Source organism: Centroberyx gerrardi, chromosome 18, assembly GCF_048128805.1.
Source record: "Centroberyx gerrardi isolate f3 chromosome 18, fCenGer3.hap1.cur.20231027, whole genome shotgun sequence".
Lineage (NCBI taxonomy): Eukaryota > Metazoa > Chordata > Actinopteri > Beryciformes > Berycidae > Centroberyx > Centroberyx gerrardi.
In genome coordinates this window covers 25,604,997-25,622,230 of record NC_136014.1, presented here as the reverse complement: position 1 = coordinate 25,622,230, position 17,234 = coordinate 25,604,997, and the positions used below count along the sequence as shown (strand labels likewise).

Here is a 17,234-nt window from a genome sequence, read left to right as displayed (position 1 = left end):
TCCATCGTCTCCCACCAAGGATCTCAGTACCTGCATATACTGCCTGAGGGAGGGAGGCATCTCTTCTTCCCATGAGGAGGAGATTTGGGGTTAAAGGATCAGGATCAGCTACATCCGCAGATACATATCCAATGGGGTTTAGAGTTTAAAATCCCTTCTATTTCAGCCAGAACAGTGGCAAGGACTTCTTCAGTTACAGTTTGAGTCCCTAACACGACCCTTAAGGCGGACTTGATTGATCTTCTCTCTCCCACATACCACCAAAATGAAGGGGCATTTGGTGGATTGAAGCGGAAATTTATTTGTTGTTTTTCTAAATGTTCCTTTAGATTTGGACTGAGGGTGGAGAATGCCCCTTTAAGCTCCCTTTCTCCTCCCTTAAAGTTGGCACAACAATCGGATAATAACTCACAGGTTCCCCCTCTACGGGCAATGAAACCGCGAAGGGACATGAGAAAACTGTCAGTATCAAGACTGGTGAGTACCTCTGTGTGAGTGCAGTGAGTGGGTGGAGAGATTAAGAGTATATCTCAAGATTATGAAAAACTTGAGATGTGCCTCAAGAAGGGAATCTTTTTTTGTAGCAGATTTTATTTACAAAGCTTGGGAGAGAAGGCAGAATATTTTGTTTAAGACTGAGCTGTATAATAATCTGTAATTTTGTAATGAAATGAAATGTGTGACCACTGCAACTGTAACTTTGGTGTCTTGTAAAACAATGAGGGTTGGGCACTTTATGTGCATGCAAAGAAAATCAATCAATCAATCAATCAAATATACTATCACAGTTGCCAATCAAATAAATAAGCTTGTAGTGGTTTCTTCAATCTTTGAGTTCTTACTGTAGCCACAGTCCTGGGTTAGAGGAGGAATTCTTATAAAGACATTACTAAACTAAACCTTTTACTGTTGTATTGTCTTGCTGTTGTTGTACAGTATTGTTGTTTTGTGATGTATTGTTTTATGTTTTGTAGTATAATGATATAAAAAAAAAAGGGACTTCTTTCTGACTCGCACTTTCATCATTACTGCCACAGAACTTCCATTTGAAGCAGCAAACAATATGTGATTCATCCTCCACTTCTAAACAAAAGGACAACAAAACGTGTGGGTTAAAAGACTTTTTCGCCCCCCCGTCTTGCCGGGACAATTTCATACTCAGTGCAGAAAGAAGAAACAGGGCAGCGGGGGGGAGACCAACTGTCTATATTCACACAGGTATCTCAGGTAAATACAAACAAATATTAGATTCAGAGAAACAAAAGGAAATATGTATCAGTTTCTCCATTCATCAGGCAAAATAAGCCTTCTTTTCAATTATTTAATAGCTCTAACAAAGCTGTCGTTTTTGTTAGAACTGCCTCTAAATATCAGATAATAAGTTGATTTATCCAGAAAATATCCCACCATCGTCCTGAGTCATCGTCCCCTCGGCTGATGTGGGCACATACAGATGGGAAACGGCAGAAGATTTGACCTTTTCGGAGTGGAAGTGTTCCCACTACTTAGATGTTACTGAGCCAAAGGATGACAGGAACATTGCAGTCGATTGTAAATGAGGCTCAGGGACAAAAAAGTCTTTTCACCGCAAATCAAACACATAAAGCCAAATCTCCTGAAGGCACAAGTCTCTGGCACAAAAATAAAGTCACAGGACGTGGGATGAGTTCCCACTCTCAGGGGGAAATGTGTAAAGCATGAAATGTGTAATGATACTTTTTTGAATAACAATCCTAAGGACATAAAGGAGTGTCTAGTATCTTTTTACACGCTGGTTCAAATCCAGGGCAGGAAACAAACTGCTGGTCAAGTGGTGGATGAATTTTACAATCATTGTCTAATGAGCAGGGGTGGAAGTAACTAATTACATTTACTCCCCTTACTGTAATTGAGTAGCTTTTTTTGTGTACTTTTTTGAGTAATTTTACTTTTACTTAAGTACATTTTTACTGAAGTATTGTACTTCGCTATTGTACTTTGCTACATTGTATTTAGAAGTATTGTACTTTGCTACATTGTATTTAGAAGTATTGTACTTTGCTACATTGTATTTATAAATATTGTACTTTGCTACATTTACTCTGTAATGGATGCGATTTGAAATCACATCCATTACAAAGGACACGTCTCTCCATAAGCACCAGTAACTGGACCATTATAAATTGGCCAATTGTAGAGCGATTCACAGGGAACAGACAGTCAGTAAAGAAGAGAAGAGTATCGGGCTTTACTTTGTTTCTGCACTTTATTTTGTCATTTCTAATGTTTCCAGTTAAAAGAATCTAGTTTGAACTCTGTCCTCTCTCCTTTTAGAATCACATGGAAAAGATCACAGATAACGTTCTCTTTTCTAAAAAAGTAACATAAAATTTGAATACTTTTACACATTTTAAATGAGCTGCTTTTTACTTTTACTTAAGTAAATTAGTAATTTTACCTCTACTTATGTAAAATACCAGCAAAGTAACAGTACTTCCACTTCAGAAGGACATTCTAGTACTCTTTCCACCCTTGGTAACGAGACAAATAGGATTTTGAGACTAGATTAGGAGCGGTTACCTGCCAAAGTGGCTAGTAGAGTAGATACCAGCATTTGGCTAGTGGCTGGTAGTGATTTCCTACCTTGGTTGGGACCTTGAAAAGGTTTGCGGCTCTGTTTCTGATGAACCTCAACGCGATAAACATAATTTAAGCAGGAAGATTACCACTTAATTATCCAATTTTCACAGTCTAATCTGAATTTGTCTTCCCGCAAATCCCTCCTTGATACACCCTGACACATTAACACCCACAAAGCCCCCTGCAGAGTCCCTCCTATCTTCTGTCGGAGGCTTAAAACTCTTCAACAAATGCTTCAGGTCTGCCTCCCCTCCTCCCTATCTCTTCCTCCTCTTGTTCTAATATGCTCCTATCTTGAATTTTAAAAAGAATTCTACTATTCTACTATCTACTCTATCCTTTCTACCTCTCTCCTCAGCTCTCTCTAGCTTATACTAAAATATTATGAGACTAATCTTTTTTCTGCTTACTGCATAAAACATGGCGATAACAAATACTATTTGTTTCATTTTTGAGGTTTTCTATGTTTGTGTGTGTGTGTACAGTATGTGTGTGTGTGTGTGTGTGTGTGTGTGTGTGTGTGTGTGTGACTAGGAGGGGATAAATCCTTTCTACTTATCTCCCCAGCTTATTTCCTTTATTTCATCCATCCAACAGAACTACATCCAACTACTTTTTGAGTCTTTTGAAAGTGAAAGGTCATGAATAGGATTTAGACTTTGTAGCAACGAAAAATATGCTATGAAATAATACAATATCAACTTATGTACCAGCAATACTTTTGTTGGGGTTGTAGATAGACTTGGAAGTCATTTTTCTGAGTTTGGTGACCAGGAAAACTAAGAGGCAGAACACAAGTAATCTCCCATTAGAAATGAATGGAAGATCTCTGTCCAAAAATGCCCTTGGAATGCTAAAAAAAGTTAAATATCACAGTTGTGAAAATGTTGGAAACAACTCTCACACAGTGCAGATGTGATATGAACAACATCGACCCCATCTAGTGGCTGTAGAGTTGTATTACATTATGATACATGGCAACAGACAGGTGTACAATCCTTCACCTGTAGAGGTAAAATAGCTCCATCTACTGGGCATTATATTGTACTGCATCATGAAAATGGTTGGCAAAGGGAAAATATTTCTTCAAATCTATGAAGTAAAGGTATATTATATTGTGTATACATTTATATAATGTATACAATATTAGTCTGTCGGGTCATTTTAGTGTTGCTGGAGGTGCTATGCTTCAATTCCAAACTGTGTCTCTGTCATACATTTACATTATATTACATTACACACACTGTCACCCGTGTGTGTGTGTGTGTGTGTGTATGAGAAAGACAAAGAGAGAAAGAAAGCAAGAGACAGAGAGAGGTAGGCTATGATATATGTGCTATAAAAATCTGGGATGATATCAGATGTCACAAAGTTTCAGACACAAAAGCACACAAGCTTTGTCCAAAAAATCACTTTTATTTGAGTTGTAGCAGTGCATTGTGATTTCTGGTGGAAAAAAAGACACAGCATTTTGATTGGTGTAAATGCCAACCGTGGATTTATTATTTTTTTTGGTGTATGCATTTCTTTTTTTTTTTTTTTTTTTTGCATAAGGCAAAACCTATTCATCATGTGGCCCTTTTGCTAAAGCTAAATATTTCTGGCTATAAAGATTATTTACTGGCTTTAAAGATTACTATCGTGTTTTATCTATCACTCATTTAGACATTCTTAATCTTCAGTTACGCCTTTCGTTTTCTCCGTTAGATCATTCTAACTGGTCATTTAGGCCTTTATAGTATTTGAAAACTGTAAAATACAGTTGGTTTATCTGTCTGTCTTCACCTGGTGTTGACCCTTGACAAAACCACCACTCCAGTTGCACCAGTTGAGACAAACCGAGCTTTTAACCCTTACAAAAGGCACAAGGTATGATTTCAAACACACACACACACTATCCCCAAATAACACCACACACACACGCACACACACACACGACCCCGCCGACCTCCCCTCTCCGTCCCATCAGGCACTCACACACCCTCTCCACGCCCTAAAGCTTAGCTCGCTTTCTTGGCGTTCTTCTTCTTCTTCTTCGATGCCTGCTTCTTGGAGGAGTCGCCGTTGGAGGGCGCTGTTGTTTTGGGCGCCGTTGTTTTGGGCGCTGTTGTTTTGGGCGTGGCGCTGCTTTCGGAGGGCGTGGCCGACGACTCTGACGCGGTTGGCGCTTGCTTTGGTGCCGGTTCTGGTTCAGAAGGCTGCTGCGGGGCCTTCTTGTCTTGCACTGGTGCCACTGGTTTGGGCTGCTGCGCCTCACTAACCTCGGTCAGTGCCTTGCCCTCTGCCGCTTCTGATTTTGGGTCTTTTGGTTGATTGGTCTCGACCTTCTTTGGCTCTGGTGTCGGTACTGGTTCAGAAGGCTGTTGCTGAGTCCTGTCGCCTTGCACTGGTGCCACTGGTTTGGGCTGCTGCGCTTCACTGACCTCGGCCAGTACCTTGCCCTCTGCCGCTTCTGGTTTTGGGTCTGTCGGTTGATTGCTCTCGACTTTCTTTTGCTCTGGTAGCGGTTCAGAGGGCAGCTGGGTCTTCTCTTCGTGTGTTGGTGCCGCCGGTGTGGATCCAGCTGGCTTCTGGACCTCCTCCACTTTAACTGGTTCTGGGAGAACTGGTTCTGCTGACATCGATTCTACCTCCACAGCTTGCTTGGTCTCCACCTCCTGAGGAACTGGAACCGGCTTTGAAGGCTTCTCTGCGACCTGAGTTTGGGTTCTGAACTGGATTAACGCTGAGGCCACTCCATCTTCTTCAGCGTCTACATCATCATCCTCATCGTCGTCGTTGTCGGCGGAGGGGGCCAGCAGGGAGGCGGCGAACTCCTGCAGCCTGGCCTGCTCTGCCTTCAGGCGGGCCATGTCCTCCGTCAGCACCGGGTCCTCCTTCTGGATCTCCTGGAGCTCCTGGACCTCCTCCGGGGTCAGGAGGGAAGATGCGGGAGCAGCTTCAGGGACGGAGGACTCATCCTGGGCTGGGGGATCGGTGGCGGCGGCGGCGGGCTTTGACGAGAGACTGGAGTTGGAAAAGCGGACTTCCTTAATCTTGTCGTAGAGGCCTTTCCTCTCGTCCTGCAGTGAGCGGCACAGATGCTCCAGCTTCTGAATCTTCAAGACGAACAGCTCAAACTCTTTGCCTTTCTCGGCTCTCTGGAGGAGGAGGAGGAAGAGGAGGAGGAGGAGGAGGAGGAGGAGGAGGGAGGAAACCAGAATGTGGAGCAAGAAAGTGAGAAACAAAGTGAAATATCAGCAACCAGATCTAGGCTAAAGAGTATTCGCGTATCATTCTCATCACTTCTTTTAACCTACTTAGAGTATCAGATGGATGGAGTTTACCACATCAGGACAATGCAGGCCAGTGTCAGGGAAGGTATCAATCTCAAAAAAAAAAAAAATAAATTCTCCAAACTTTCTGCCACTCCATGTATTGTCCTATGTGACAAACCCCATCCATTTGGCACAAAAGCAGAAAAAACAAATGATAAAAAAGTATTTATAAAAATGTTTGTTGGCAGAATCTGGTGGTTTTACTACAAACGGTACTAACTTGGATTTGCATTTTACATTTTACGTTTGCCAATACACAAAATATGATGAAACTGTTCCTTGTGCCCCTTATGGAGAAATCTAGCTTGAATGTTACAGTAGAGGAAAAGGTAAAAATAGAGGAAAACCAAACGAAAGATTTTTGGTTGAATTAGACCCAAAACACCTTCAGAAGACTCAGCCAGAATCTAATAACCACCCTCTGTCCTCCACATCTATTCTTTACACTGATCAGACCTATATTTATCTGCAGTGCACCTACACTACTGTGTGTATTGCACCTACACATCCGTACCTCTTCAATCATATCAGCCAGAGCCTTGTTGCAGCTCTCGAACCTCGTCTTCCACACGTTGGACTCTTTCTCCAATTTCTTCATCTTCTGTGTCATCTAAGGGGCAGAAATGGTGACAGTTAAAAGGCTGCACCGACAACATCTGAAATCCCTTCTTAACGTACATTGTTTTTGTCCTGCTAATGTGTGTGTGTGTGTGTGTGTGTGTGTGTGAGATACTAGAAACATGGATGTGTTCAAAATGACACATCCTGTTGATCTGGCCAAGAAAGCAGCAAAAGTTGCAGACAGACAACATACCAGTTTATGATGTACAATGTAAGTGAATATGATCAAAAATATGATAGTACATTAGGACATTATAGTAGAAGTTACAGATGAACAATAAAGGTTTTAATTATATTTATAGATATAAATAGAGAGGTGGAAATAAGGGCAAAAAACATGCAAGTGGGGTTCAAACTCATCTTCTGGTTGTAGAATCTAATCAAAACCATGTTGTTGTTATTATTAGTAGTATTATTTTTATCAACAACAATAATAATAAACCTTGTTTATCATTTATATAAAGACAGTTTACAAAGTGCTTTACATAAATGTATAAAAACAAGAGCAAAAACTATAAAAACAGGATAAAAATTTAGAAACACTGAAAAGAAAAGTAGTTAAAAATATAAAAACACAAGAAACACAAGGTCACTGAACAAAATCTAAGCTTGTATTGTGTGTTTTTGTTTGCCTGTCATGATAATCATTATCCTGTCTCCATAATTAACCATGTGGACTTTTACATATTTGGCTGTCTGGGCTTTCCACAGACGCTGAAACAGCTGACAGACATGTAGACAGACTGGCAGCATGACAGCCAGTTAATGCAGGTGCCTGGATGCATTATTTATATCCACAGTACACAACGACATATCAGTGGTCACCACCTACCTTATCCATCTCCTGTTTGAAGCTGACGTAGATGTCGTTGCTCTTGGCCAGTGTCGCCTGAAACTCATCAAACTTCTGAGAGTAGAGGGTCAACTGTGGACAGACAGGAAGACAGACGGTTAGACTGAACCACAGACAGACAGACGGAGAGACAGACAGTCAGGCAGAGCTGTGAGCCAATTTCTCAAATCCGGTTTATGCTACAGCCAGCCTTTACATCTCTGGATTCAAGAGAGAGGACAGTATGCTGGAATGTTTTGACTCTGTGTTGCTGCCAGGGTGGAAATGAAACCGCAGCCACCAGCCAAATGCTGCTAGATATCGGCTGCTGAAGGTTGGCAAGGCTGAAGCACATGAGTCCGGTCTCCAAAACTTTTCAGACGTCTTGGTCTCCTGCCTGTTTTGACTCAGACTTGTCTTGGTCTCAGCCACTACAGGCCGTTTTCACGTCGTCATGGTAACAGCTTACGCGTTGAGAAATTCACCAACGTAAATCGCTCCACAACCTGCCCAAAGTTAACACTGGTGAAGTACAAAGACTATTTTTGTTGACTCCCGGATCTGAACTAAAGAAAGGCTACAAGTTCTTCGCCTAACGTTCCCTCTTCGATTATGAAGGCGAGTTTTTAGCTTCAGTTTCTCCTTGTCCAATTGGCAGTCATCACCTCATTTGCATAACGTTATTACATTATGTATCTAGTGCTAGTAACCATTACAATTTTGTTGCTTTTGTTGTCTCTATTGGATTGGTTTGTCAATAAGTCGCAAAAACAAAAGTTGACACAGGAGGGTGTGTTGCACTGGTTTCTCAATATGGAAGTTGTTACCATGACGACGTGAAAAGGGCCTATAGGATGTTGACTCGACTTTTCCCTGACTTAAAACTTTAAAAATAGGTCATTTTATTGATGTTTTTCCCCAGCGCTACAAATAATCTACATTTTCAACCCATATAAGTAATAGTCCTCAAACTTGCAAGCATTGATTAGTCAATTGCCTATATGATGGTACATTGGATTACCAGTCTACAGTTGCAACCTATTATATGCCATGTTGCCTGAATGTATATAGAAATAGAGTTCTGAAAGTAGAGTGATATGTACAGTATAGTCTCCTGTCCATATGAAGCGTCATATTTTACTGCATACAGTTTCTTTGCACTGTATGTGAGGTTCTGTTGTCCCTGTTATTGTCAAAATGTTCCAGCACTAATGTCACCAAGGCAAAATCCTATACATTTATTATATTTGGAGAATAAAGTGATCCTGATCCTGAATGACAGCTGACTGTCAGTTAGCTGGATTGTAAAGAAGCCAAAGCTCTGTAGTGAACCTGACCATGACCACTATTCTGGAGGCCTGAAGCGACTGTTACTATGCTGCTGCCTTTGTTTGTTTGTTTTTTTTTTTTTACTTGAATTTAAGCTTTATGTGGTCATTTCTGGGTTGAGTGACCTTTTGGGAGTTATAACCTGTGAAAAAAAACATTGTATAATTTCAAAAAGATATGGCTATTCAATGAGACAAAAACAATCTTTCCCATATTCCTGAAAAACATACTATATACAGACACATGGTTGTAAGTAGACAGGAGCAAAAAATAGTATTTTGGGGAATGATTTAGCTGGGCGGAGATCTGGGAAAACATAAGGTATGGAATAATGACCGGGCTTCCAAGTGATGAATTACAAATCGTATCAGCCATTAATTATGAACCATATACACTGCCAGAGGCAATTTATCATTCATCCTTGTATGGTTTTACATTTACCATTACAAACGAGGCAGTCCTACCTAATTTTCATTTCAAGCTCTCAGAGCAACAGCAGTCGATCATCTCGACAATCAATAACAGACAATGAACCAGTAAGAAAGTGTTCACTGCTCTTTTTGTCGTGTTTTTTGTTTGTAAATCCATATTCAGCCGTGCTACAAGACAGAATAAACCCTACGCAGACACATGAAGGAACCTCTGCCACATTCTGGTCAAATTTGGCAGAGGGCGGTAAGTTTGTCTGCAGCCATCAGTTTATTTGGCTGGTTCAACATGTATGCTACAAGCTAGCATACATGCTACTAGCTATGAACACTGTAACATGGTGTTCTCTGTTCTTTTCTTCAGGGTGGCCGCTTGTAAATCAACATTCACCAGAGCTTGTAAAACTGAATATTTCGGTTCTTATTTCGAGATATGAACCTGTGAGAGACAGCGGTCCTGTGTGGGTCAGCGCTAACACGCTACAAATGCTAAAAATGCTAAAACTGTGTGCTCTCACGGTACTGTCAAGTTCTGTGGAAATGCATCGACCGTATGACCTGTGTGATGTTGCATTTCTGTTATATTACTGTTGTTTTTGTCAGCATGGTAGTTTGTAAATGAACATTCATCCATGCTACATGACAGAATACATCCCACTAGCTATGAACCTGTAAGAAATTGCTGTTCTTTTTGTCAGCTTGTTAGTTTGTAAATCAACATTCACCTGAGGTTACAAGACGATTAGGACCACATGTGAAAAATGTATTGAGTTGTGACTTAAAACTCAGAATTGTGACTTTGAATTGTGACTTTAAAATCAGAATTGTGACTTTATTCTCAGAATACTGACATTAATCTCAGAAACTCAAATTTCACATTTTTCATGTGGCCTTAATCCTCTTTAGTACAAGACAGAGTATATCCTACTAGCTGTGAAATGATAACAGAGTGTTCACTGTTTTTTAAAGGGGCACAAAGTAATTACCTCTATCGCCCTCTGTTGGCGACCAGTAGCAATTGCAACAACATTGATAGAGCTGATCTCCTCCTACATAAGTCTCTGACACAGTGGGTTTTGGAAACTAGAAATCTCAGCATCTCAGTAATCGATCAGTCATTGGCATTGATCAGCAACCCTATCAACCTCTGCAGATATATTGTGGTCGTTTTGTGCTATGGGACAGTAAAAATCGTATTTTTGCCCCTTTAAGGCTGGTTACATTCGTCCGTGTTACAGGGCAGAATGCATGTGGAAGAGACTGTGTCCACTGTTCTCTCTGTAAGCATGGCAAGTTTCTACGACAGTATTCACTGAGCCTGCAAGACAGAATACGTCCTACTGCTGTGAACATGTGAGAGATTGTGTTCACCTTCTTTTTGCCAGCATGTTAGTTTGTAAGTTAATATTCACCTGTGCCTGCATGACAGTCCCTTGCTCTCTGAGTTGCTGAGCCTGCAGTTTCCACTCTGCAGCCTGTACCAGTAACTGGTTAGAACAGAACAGAAACACACGGCGCGTCAACCAGAGAGAGATGAAAACAGTTTCATTACCTTCTTCTTCATGGCCAGCTCCTGCTCCTTCATAGCGAAGCATTTCTTTGTTTTGTCAATAGCCTCCCTAAGCAACTAGGCAACAGAGACAGTACAGAATCAATCTGGGGGGCGTTGATACAAACACATCAAGGACAGTTAAAAATGGATTAATAATTATACTGAGAATATACTACTAGTGCTTCTACTGCCACTGCTAAATAATATTAACATGAATGATAATATATCAAAAGTAATAGTATCAATTATTGTTTATAACCATGTATATAATACATTTTCACAAGTTATGAAGTGCTTTACAGTCAGTTACATATGAAGCAAATACAAGCAAATAGCAAAATACATTAAAAACAACGAATAAAATGAGATGATAGATCAATGAGATAACCGGAAATGAATATGAACAAATATAAAATTAGAAAAGTAGAAAAAACTATTGATGACCAATCATGAATGATCAGGAATGGTTATAAATACAAAACTTGTAAATTTAATAGTAATTGGTAATGATTTACCTTAATATTGGCCAATCAGCATAAACAATCATGCATATAAAATGATAACTGCAATAAAATGTTAGCAGTGTCAAATAATTCTGGGTTACAAGCAGTCAGTTTACACTGAGCTGATCATTTCCAAAATGGCATATATCTATTTTAGGATAAAAAAAAAACAAAAAACAAAAAGCATTACCTTAAATACATCATTCAGTATCTCTAAAATGTAGAGGATCCAGTCTGTTAAAGTGGTTTCATTTTTGGTTCATTGGTTTCAACAAGGTCTTAACTTACCGATTAACCTTTAAGAAGTACCATGATTGTTTTAACTTTGCGGCATTACTCATTTTGTCAGAGTAGCTGTCACTTTTTTCTAATGATGGAGATCTCTTTAATATATCCTTGTTGTAATCTATATAGAGGGGCATGTTACAGAGCACCATTATTGTAGATTGAATAGATTAAAATAAACCTTTTTTTATCCAATCAAAACAGTATCCTGCTTTGTGTTTCCAGTGCACTAAGTGTAACAATAAGTAATATATAAGTAATTTTGTTAGCAGAATAGGTGTCACTTTCTTTTTCAAACGGTGGATCTCTCATTTTGGAGCGAAACTGTTCACAAGCAGCATGAGAACTCACGTATTCCTTCTCCCTCTTGTGTTTCTCCTCGGCCTCGGCCAGCAGAGCGTTGGCCTGCTCCAGCTTGGCTTCAGCCAGTTTCTGCTGCAGGTCGCGGTGCTTGTTGATCTTCTCCAGACTCTGCAGAGAAAATCCAAACGCAGATAAGATAAGATAAGATAAGATAAGATAAGATAAGATAAGATAGCACTTTATTGATCTCCTTGGGGAAATTCAGGTGCCACAACAGCAATTGGCGGACGAAATAGTTACTAAAATAAAATAAAGGTAATGTACATAATATAGAGACAGTGCAATAAATACTACTGACACGAATGAATCTGAACTAAGGCTGGGTGATAGGGTTGAAAACAATATCACGACAATCATAAGGATTTTTTTCTGATATCAATATATATCACGATATAGCTTACATATGTAAAAATCACGTGTTAAATAGTCAAATTGATGTTCAAAGCATTGAACTGCAGGGTAATGGTAGGTGAAATGTACAAGTAATATTTCTTAAAGTGTTTCGTACTAAATGTGCTTGTTATTATCAATTTAGACAACAGAATTGTGTATCGTGAATTGTGTGTAAAATTCTGGGGAAAACGCTGAATTTTCGTATTTTTGTTGCGATTTTCTGCCATGAAAATGGTTTTAAGATTTGGAATATCGGCACAAAATATCGGCAGCTTCAAACCAAACATATTGGTAGGTAATGGTATTGGCATTCAAAACCCCATATCGGTCAAACCCTAATTCTGAGTACATTGTATTATATGCCTTGCTGCAAACCACATTTCCCATTTGGGACAATAAAGTCTCTAACTCCGACCTCTGACCTCTGACCCCCCCTCACCTCCTCTTTCAGCTCGTACTGGTTCATGAGGCTCTCCAGCTTGTCGGCCAGGTTGGCGTTCTCCTGGCACAGCTTGGTGTTGCGGTTGTTGTGCTGCTCGATCTGAGCCTGGATGTCGGTCAGCGTCCGCTGGAAGTGATTGGAGATCTCCTTCCTCTTCTCCTCATCCTCCCTGCAGCGCTGCAGCGTCTCCTCCTGGGGAGCGAGGACAAGGAGGGGGGGAGGGAGGACAAGGAGGGAGGGAGGGAGGACAAGGAGGGAGGGAGGGAGGGAGGGAGGGAGGACAAGGAGGGAGGGAGGGAGGACAAGGAGGGAGAGAGGGAGGACAAGGAGGGAGGGAGGACAAGGAGGGAGAGAGGGAGGACAAGAAGGGAGGGAGGGAGGACAAGGAGGACAAGGAGGGAGAGAGGGAGGACAAGGAGGGAGGGAGGGAGGACAAGGAGGGAGAGAGGGAGGACAAGGAGGGAGAGAGGAGGGAGAGAGGGAGGACAAGGAGGGAGGGAGGACAAGGAGGGAGGGAGGGAGGACAAGGAGGGAGAGAGGGAGGACAAGGAGGGAGGGAGGGAGGACAAGGAGGGAGAGAGGGAGGACGGGGAGGGAGGACAAGGAGGGAGAGAGGGAGGACAAGGAGGGAGAGAGGGAGGACAAGGAGGGAGAGAGAGAGGACAAGGAGGGAGAGAGGACAAGGAGGGAGGGAGGGAGGACAAGGAGGGAGAGAGGGAGGACAAGGAGGGAGGGAGGGTAAAAGAAAAGGGGAGAATAATGTTAGAGCAGTGTGAAAGAGAGAAGTGATAGCTTGTCCTTTCTCCTGACATATTTTAATTATTTAGCTGACATTCTTATCCAGAGTGATTTACAATAAGTGCAACAGGAAGGTAAAAGAATAAGTTTCAATTCCTAGATCACCAACATTATAAGCAACTAAAAGTGATTAGTGTCAGAGCCACAGCATCCTGACAGACAAAACTGATAGAAAAATAGATAAAACAAATAATAGATGAAACAACCATTAGCATAATATCCTTCTAGACCACGACTAGAACCAAAACCAAAATATGTCAAGACAACTTCTTCATCAAATTTCAAAATAAAGTTTACATTACTAAATATGTGTATTTCAATAAAATGTATGTAATTTGTATTTTGAAAATACAGAAAAAGTTTTGAAATGAATGAATGAAATGAAATGAAATCTTTTCAACTTCACAACAAAATTTTATAACAGAAACTTGGCCTGCTGTAGAGGTGCAGGGAGGAAAGGGGGACAACATGCAACATCCCAACGTCCCACGCAGTAATTGAACCCGGGACGTTAGAGTTACATGGACAGCGCTCTAGTTGACTGAGCCATCAGGGCAAGTTGCTGCAGGCCCCTCTTGATCCCATGAAATCCTATCAAAATGCTAATTGAAATGATTCCATTAAATATGAAGTGAAACTGTAGGCCTATATACGGCATCTTGCATCTACGAATATATGCTGCGTAAAAAAAGCAGCATTTGCGTTTTCATTTTCTACAGATTACTACTAAATAAGTTCTTGACTTTCACTTTGGCACTTTGTGTCACTAAAACATCGCTCCTTCATTCCTGGATAGACAGATAGTGTAGAGGTTAAGATCTTCGCCTCTGGAGTCAGATGTGGCCTGCAGGTCTGGGATCAAATCCCACCAGAGACCAGCAGCAAGGTGAGTGATCAAAGAGGGAATCAACGGGTTATCAATGACATTGCATCATATGACACAAAGGTACCTGATACTTCTGGTTTCCAAAGAACACATGAAATGGTCCAAGTCAAAGAAACAACAAATGAAAGAAAGTTCTCCAACCATCCATGGGGGAAAGAAAGACATCAAAAGGTTCTAACAAAATGCACACTCACACCAAAATCCAACCATCAAAAACTGCCCTCCACAAATATAAAAAAACAACAACCCAAAAACTGTGAAACAATAAAAACCACAACATCAAAACAACAACACACAGGTACCTGCTGTTTCACAAATAAAAGGGGGTATGACATAAAAAATGTCAACATGTTTCACTTTAAAACTTTTCATACCATCTGTGAATTTTTATTTTCACCTCGGTGCAGCATGAGGTCACCATTACAAACACACTGTTGTCCAGGAAAGTAAAAGTAATGGGAGTTCATACAGAAGGACGACCACTAACATGTGATATTGTCCCCCACAAACACAGACCCTCCGTGTCTTGCTCAGTGACACTTAAGTATGGTGGAGGGTTAGGGTTTCTGTAGGGTTTCTGTAGGGTTTCTGTAGGGTTTCTGTAGGGTTTCTCCCCCCCCCCCCCATGTACCTTGAGTGTGTTGTTGTGTGTGTGCAGCTCCCTGCACAGCGCCTCCAGCTTGCTGCGGGCCACGATGCCGCGCCGCTGCTCCGCCTGCAGCTGCTCCTTCTCCCTCACCAGGCCGGACAGCTTCTGCTGCAGAGCACACAGCTTCTTCTCATCACCCCGCCACAGGGCAGCCTGCACACACACACACACACACACACACACACACACACACACACAGGCGGAAAGTAAGAAGCTTGTTGCAGTATGATGGCTGTATTTACATATAAAAACATAATGCGATTTGATATGATTTGTGCGATTTCAAACAAGGCTGAAAAGAGATAGAGCAATGAGATTGTGTGAACTTGTGTGTGCACGTTTGTGTGTGTGTGTGTGTATGTATATGTGTGTGTGTGTGTGTGTGTGGTTCTAGAAAGTATACACTCTACAAACCATTCTAAAAGTCTCATATTATAAGTTATATAAGTCTTATAAGTCTTATAAGAGCAAATGTGTATCATGTCTAAAAGGTTATATCAAAATGACACTTAAATTTCATTACTATTATTGTGTGTGTGTGTGTGTGTGTGTGTGTGTGCACGGATTGACTGGCTCTCACCACTTCAGCGTATTTCCTGACCAGAGCTTCCATTTTCTCATCTGGGGAAGAAAGCTTGTTCAAACTCTGCATGATGACAGAAACCTCTGGAGAGAGAGAGGGAGAGAGAGAGGGAGAGAGAGGGAGAGAGAGAGAGAGGGAGAGAGGGGGAGAGAGAGAGAGAGAGAGAGAGAGAGAGTAATCAGCTTGAGGCAATATTTCAATTACAACATTTACATGGTTTGAAGTAACGTGATTTCTCTAATAAACGGGTTTGCATGGATTTGTTTAATAATCAGTCTGTCGCTCTTCACTGCACTGCACCATGTTGTTTGCTTTGTAAAGAAAACATCAAACATTTTTACATAAATAAATAGAAAGAGAGAAGAGAAGAGAAATCCAGCTGTGTTCTGCTCACTCTGATTATGACTTTAGTCGGAGTACTGACTTAATCGAATTATTAGTATGCATGTAGAGTAAATATACTTATGATCAATAATGTCGTGGCCTGAGACTCTCAGCATCTTCCCCGCCTCACCTGTCTCCTTGGTAACGGTGATGTCATCTCCTGCTTCCTCCTCCATCTTCTCCGCCTCTGCCTCCACCACTGTCTGACTCATTCAAAACAACACAAAACTTTATTGACACGCACATGTGCATTCACATGTATGATAAGGATAACTTTTAGACCCTTAAAGCTGCAATAAGCGATTTTCCAACCACTAGAGGGCATTTGTAAATAAAACACAGCAAAACTACTGCACTATGGAGGCCTACTAAGGACAAACCTAGCAAAGCACCGTGCATAAAGGCTAACAGCTAAGCTAACCGTACCTACGGAGAAGTGTCACCGGTTACCAGTCTCACTTTGACAGATCTTTCTCCTGCTGAAGGTCACATGACCCACAATGACAAGTGAAGGGGGAGGTAGCAAGTTTACTAGTTTAACAAGTTTACTGGTTTAACAAGTTTACTAGTTTAACAAGTTTACTAGTTTAACAAGTTTACTAGTTTAACAAGTTTCTTATTGCAGGTTTAAGAGATCCTGTCTTAATATGCCTTTAGCTCCCTACCTGTTTGTCCAGCAGGCTGGCTGCGGACCCGTAGGTGCTGATGACGTCCTCCAGCCGCCTGCTGAGCTCCTCCATGGGGTCGGAGGGGCCGGGGGGCGGGGCCTGGCCCTCGGCGCTGCCGTCCGGGCAGGAGGACTGGGGGGGCGCTAGCACCTCAGCTGCTTTCACCGAGGCCTCCATCCTCTGTTCCCTGGGACTGGAGAGACACAACATCAGTATTTAGTCGTTCCTCTGTACGTTCAGTCTGTAGGCACCGCTGTTTTCAACGGACATTCACTCTGGGTTTCTTCACTGACAGAAAATGAACACGTTCATATACAAACCGCCAAGATAAGAATTAAACTTTATTGATCCCCATGGAGAAATGTGGTTGTTGCAGCAGCAAAAATGATGGGCTTCAGGAGGGAAAAAGTAAAAAAAAGATTATGTTTGACTTAGCCCTTAAGTGATTTTGATCACATTTTTGCTTTTGTAGCCTACTACTAATACTACTACTACTGCTACTAGTACTACTACTGCTACTACTACTAGACTAGTAATACTGCTACAGCTACTACTGTTATGGCTACAACTGTTGCTACTGCT

The 17,234-nt window shown here is 41.3% G+C and overlaps 1 protein-coding gene across 2 annotated transcripts; it reads right to left on the bottom strand.

Moving 5' to 3' along the window:
- Positions 1–4,046: 4,046 nt before the first annotated feature.
- On the bottom strand, positions 4,047–16,837 carry txlnba (taxilin beta a). 2 transcript variants are annotated; one of them, XM_071916018.2, is made up of 10 exons: positions 16,650–16,837; positions 16,115–16,187; positions 15,598–15,683; positions 15,000–15,170; positions 12,682–12,876; positions 11,838–11,957; positions 10,699–10,773; positions 7,390–7,482; positions 6,451–6,546; positions 4,047–5,759 (listed from the first exon to the last, which is right to left on the bottom strand). In XM_071916018.2, exons 1-10 carry the CDS (start codon positions 16,827–16,829, stop codon positions 4,620–4,622), a joined length of 2,229 nt encoding a protein of 742 aa, XP_071772119.2. In that variant the 5' UTR covers positions 16,830–16,837; the 3' UTR covers positions 4,047–4,619. The 2 variants fall into 2 exon arrangements, with proteins under 2 accessions (XP_071772119.2, XP_078145942.1); XM_078289816.1 differs by lacking the exon at positions 10,699–10,773 and adding an exon at positions 10,559–10,633.
- Between the last annotated feature and the right edge of the window lie 397 nt (positions 16,838–17,234).

Excerpts from the sequence above, each read along its gene's own strand:
- txlnba (XM_071916018.2), bottom strand. The coding sequence starts at position 16,829 with ATGGAGGCCTCGGTGAAAGCAGCTGAGGTGCTAGCGCCCCCCCAGTCC. Across the intron at positions 12,877-14,999 it reads CACACAACAACACACTCAAG|GAGGAGACGCTGCAGCGCTG; the intron begins GTACATGGGGGG and ends CTCGCTCCCCAG. Across the intron at positions 11,958-12,681 it reads AGTACGAGCTGAAAGAGGAG|AGTCTGGAGAAGATCAACAA; the intron begins GTGAGGGGGGGT and ends TTTTCTCTGCAG.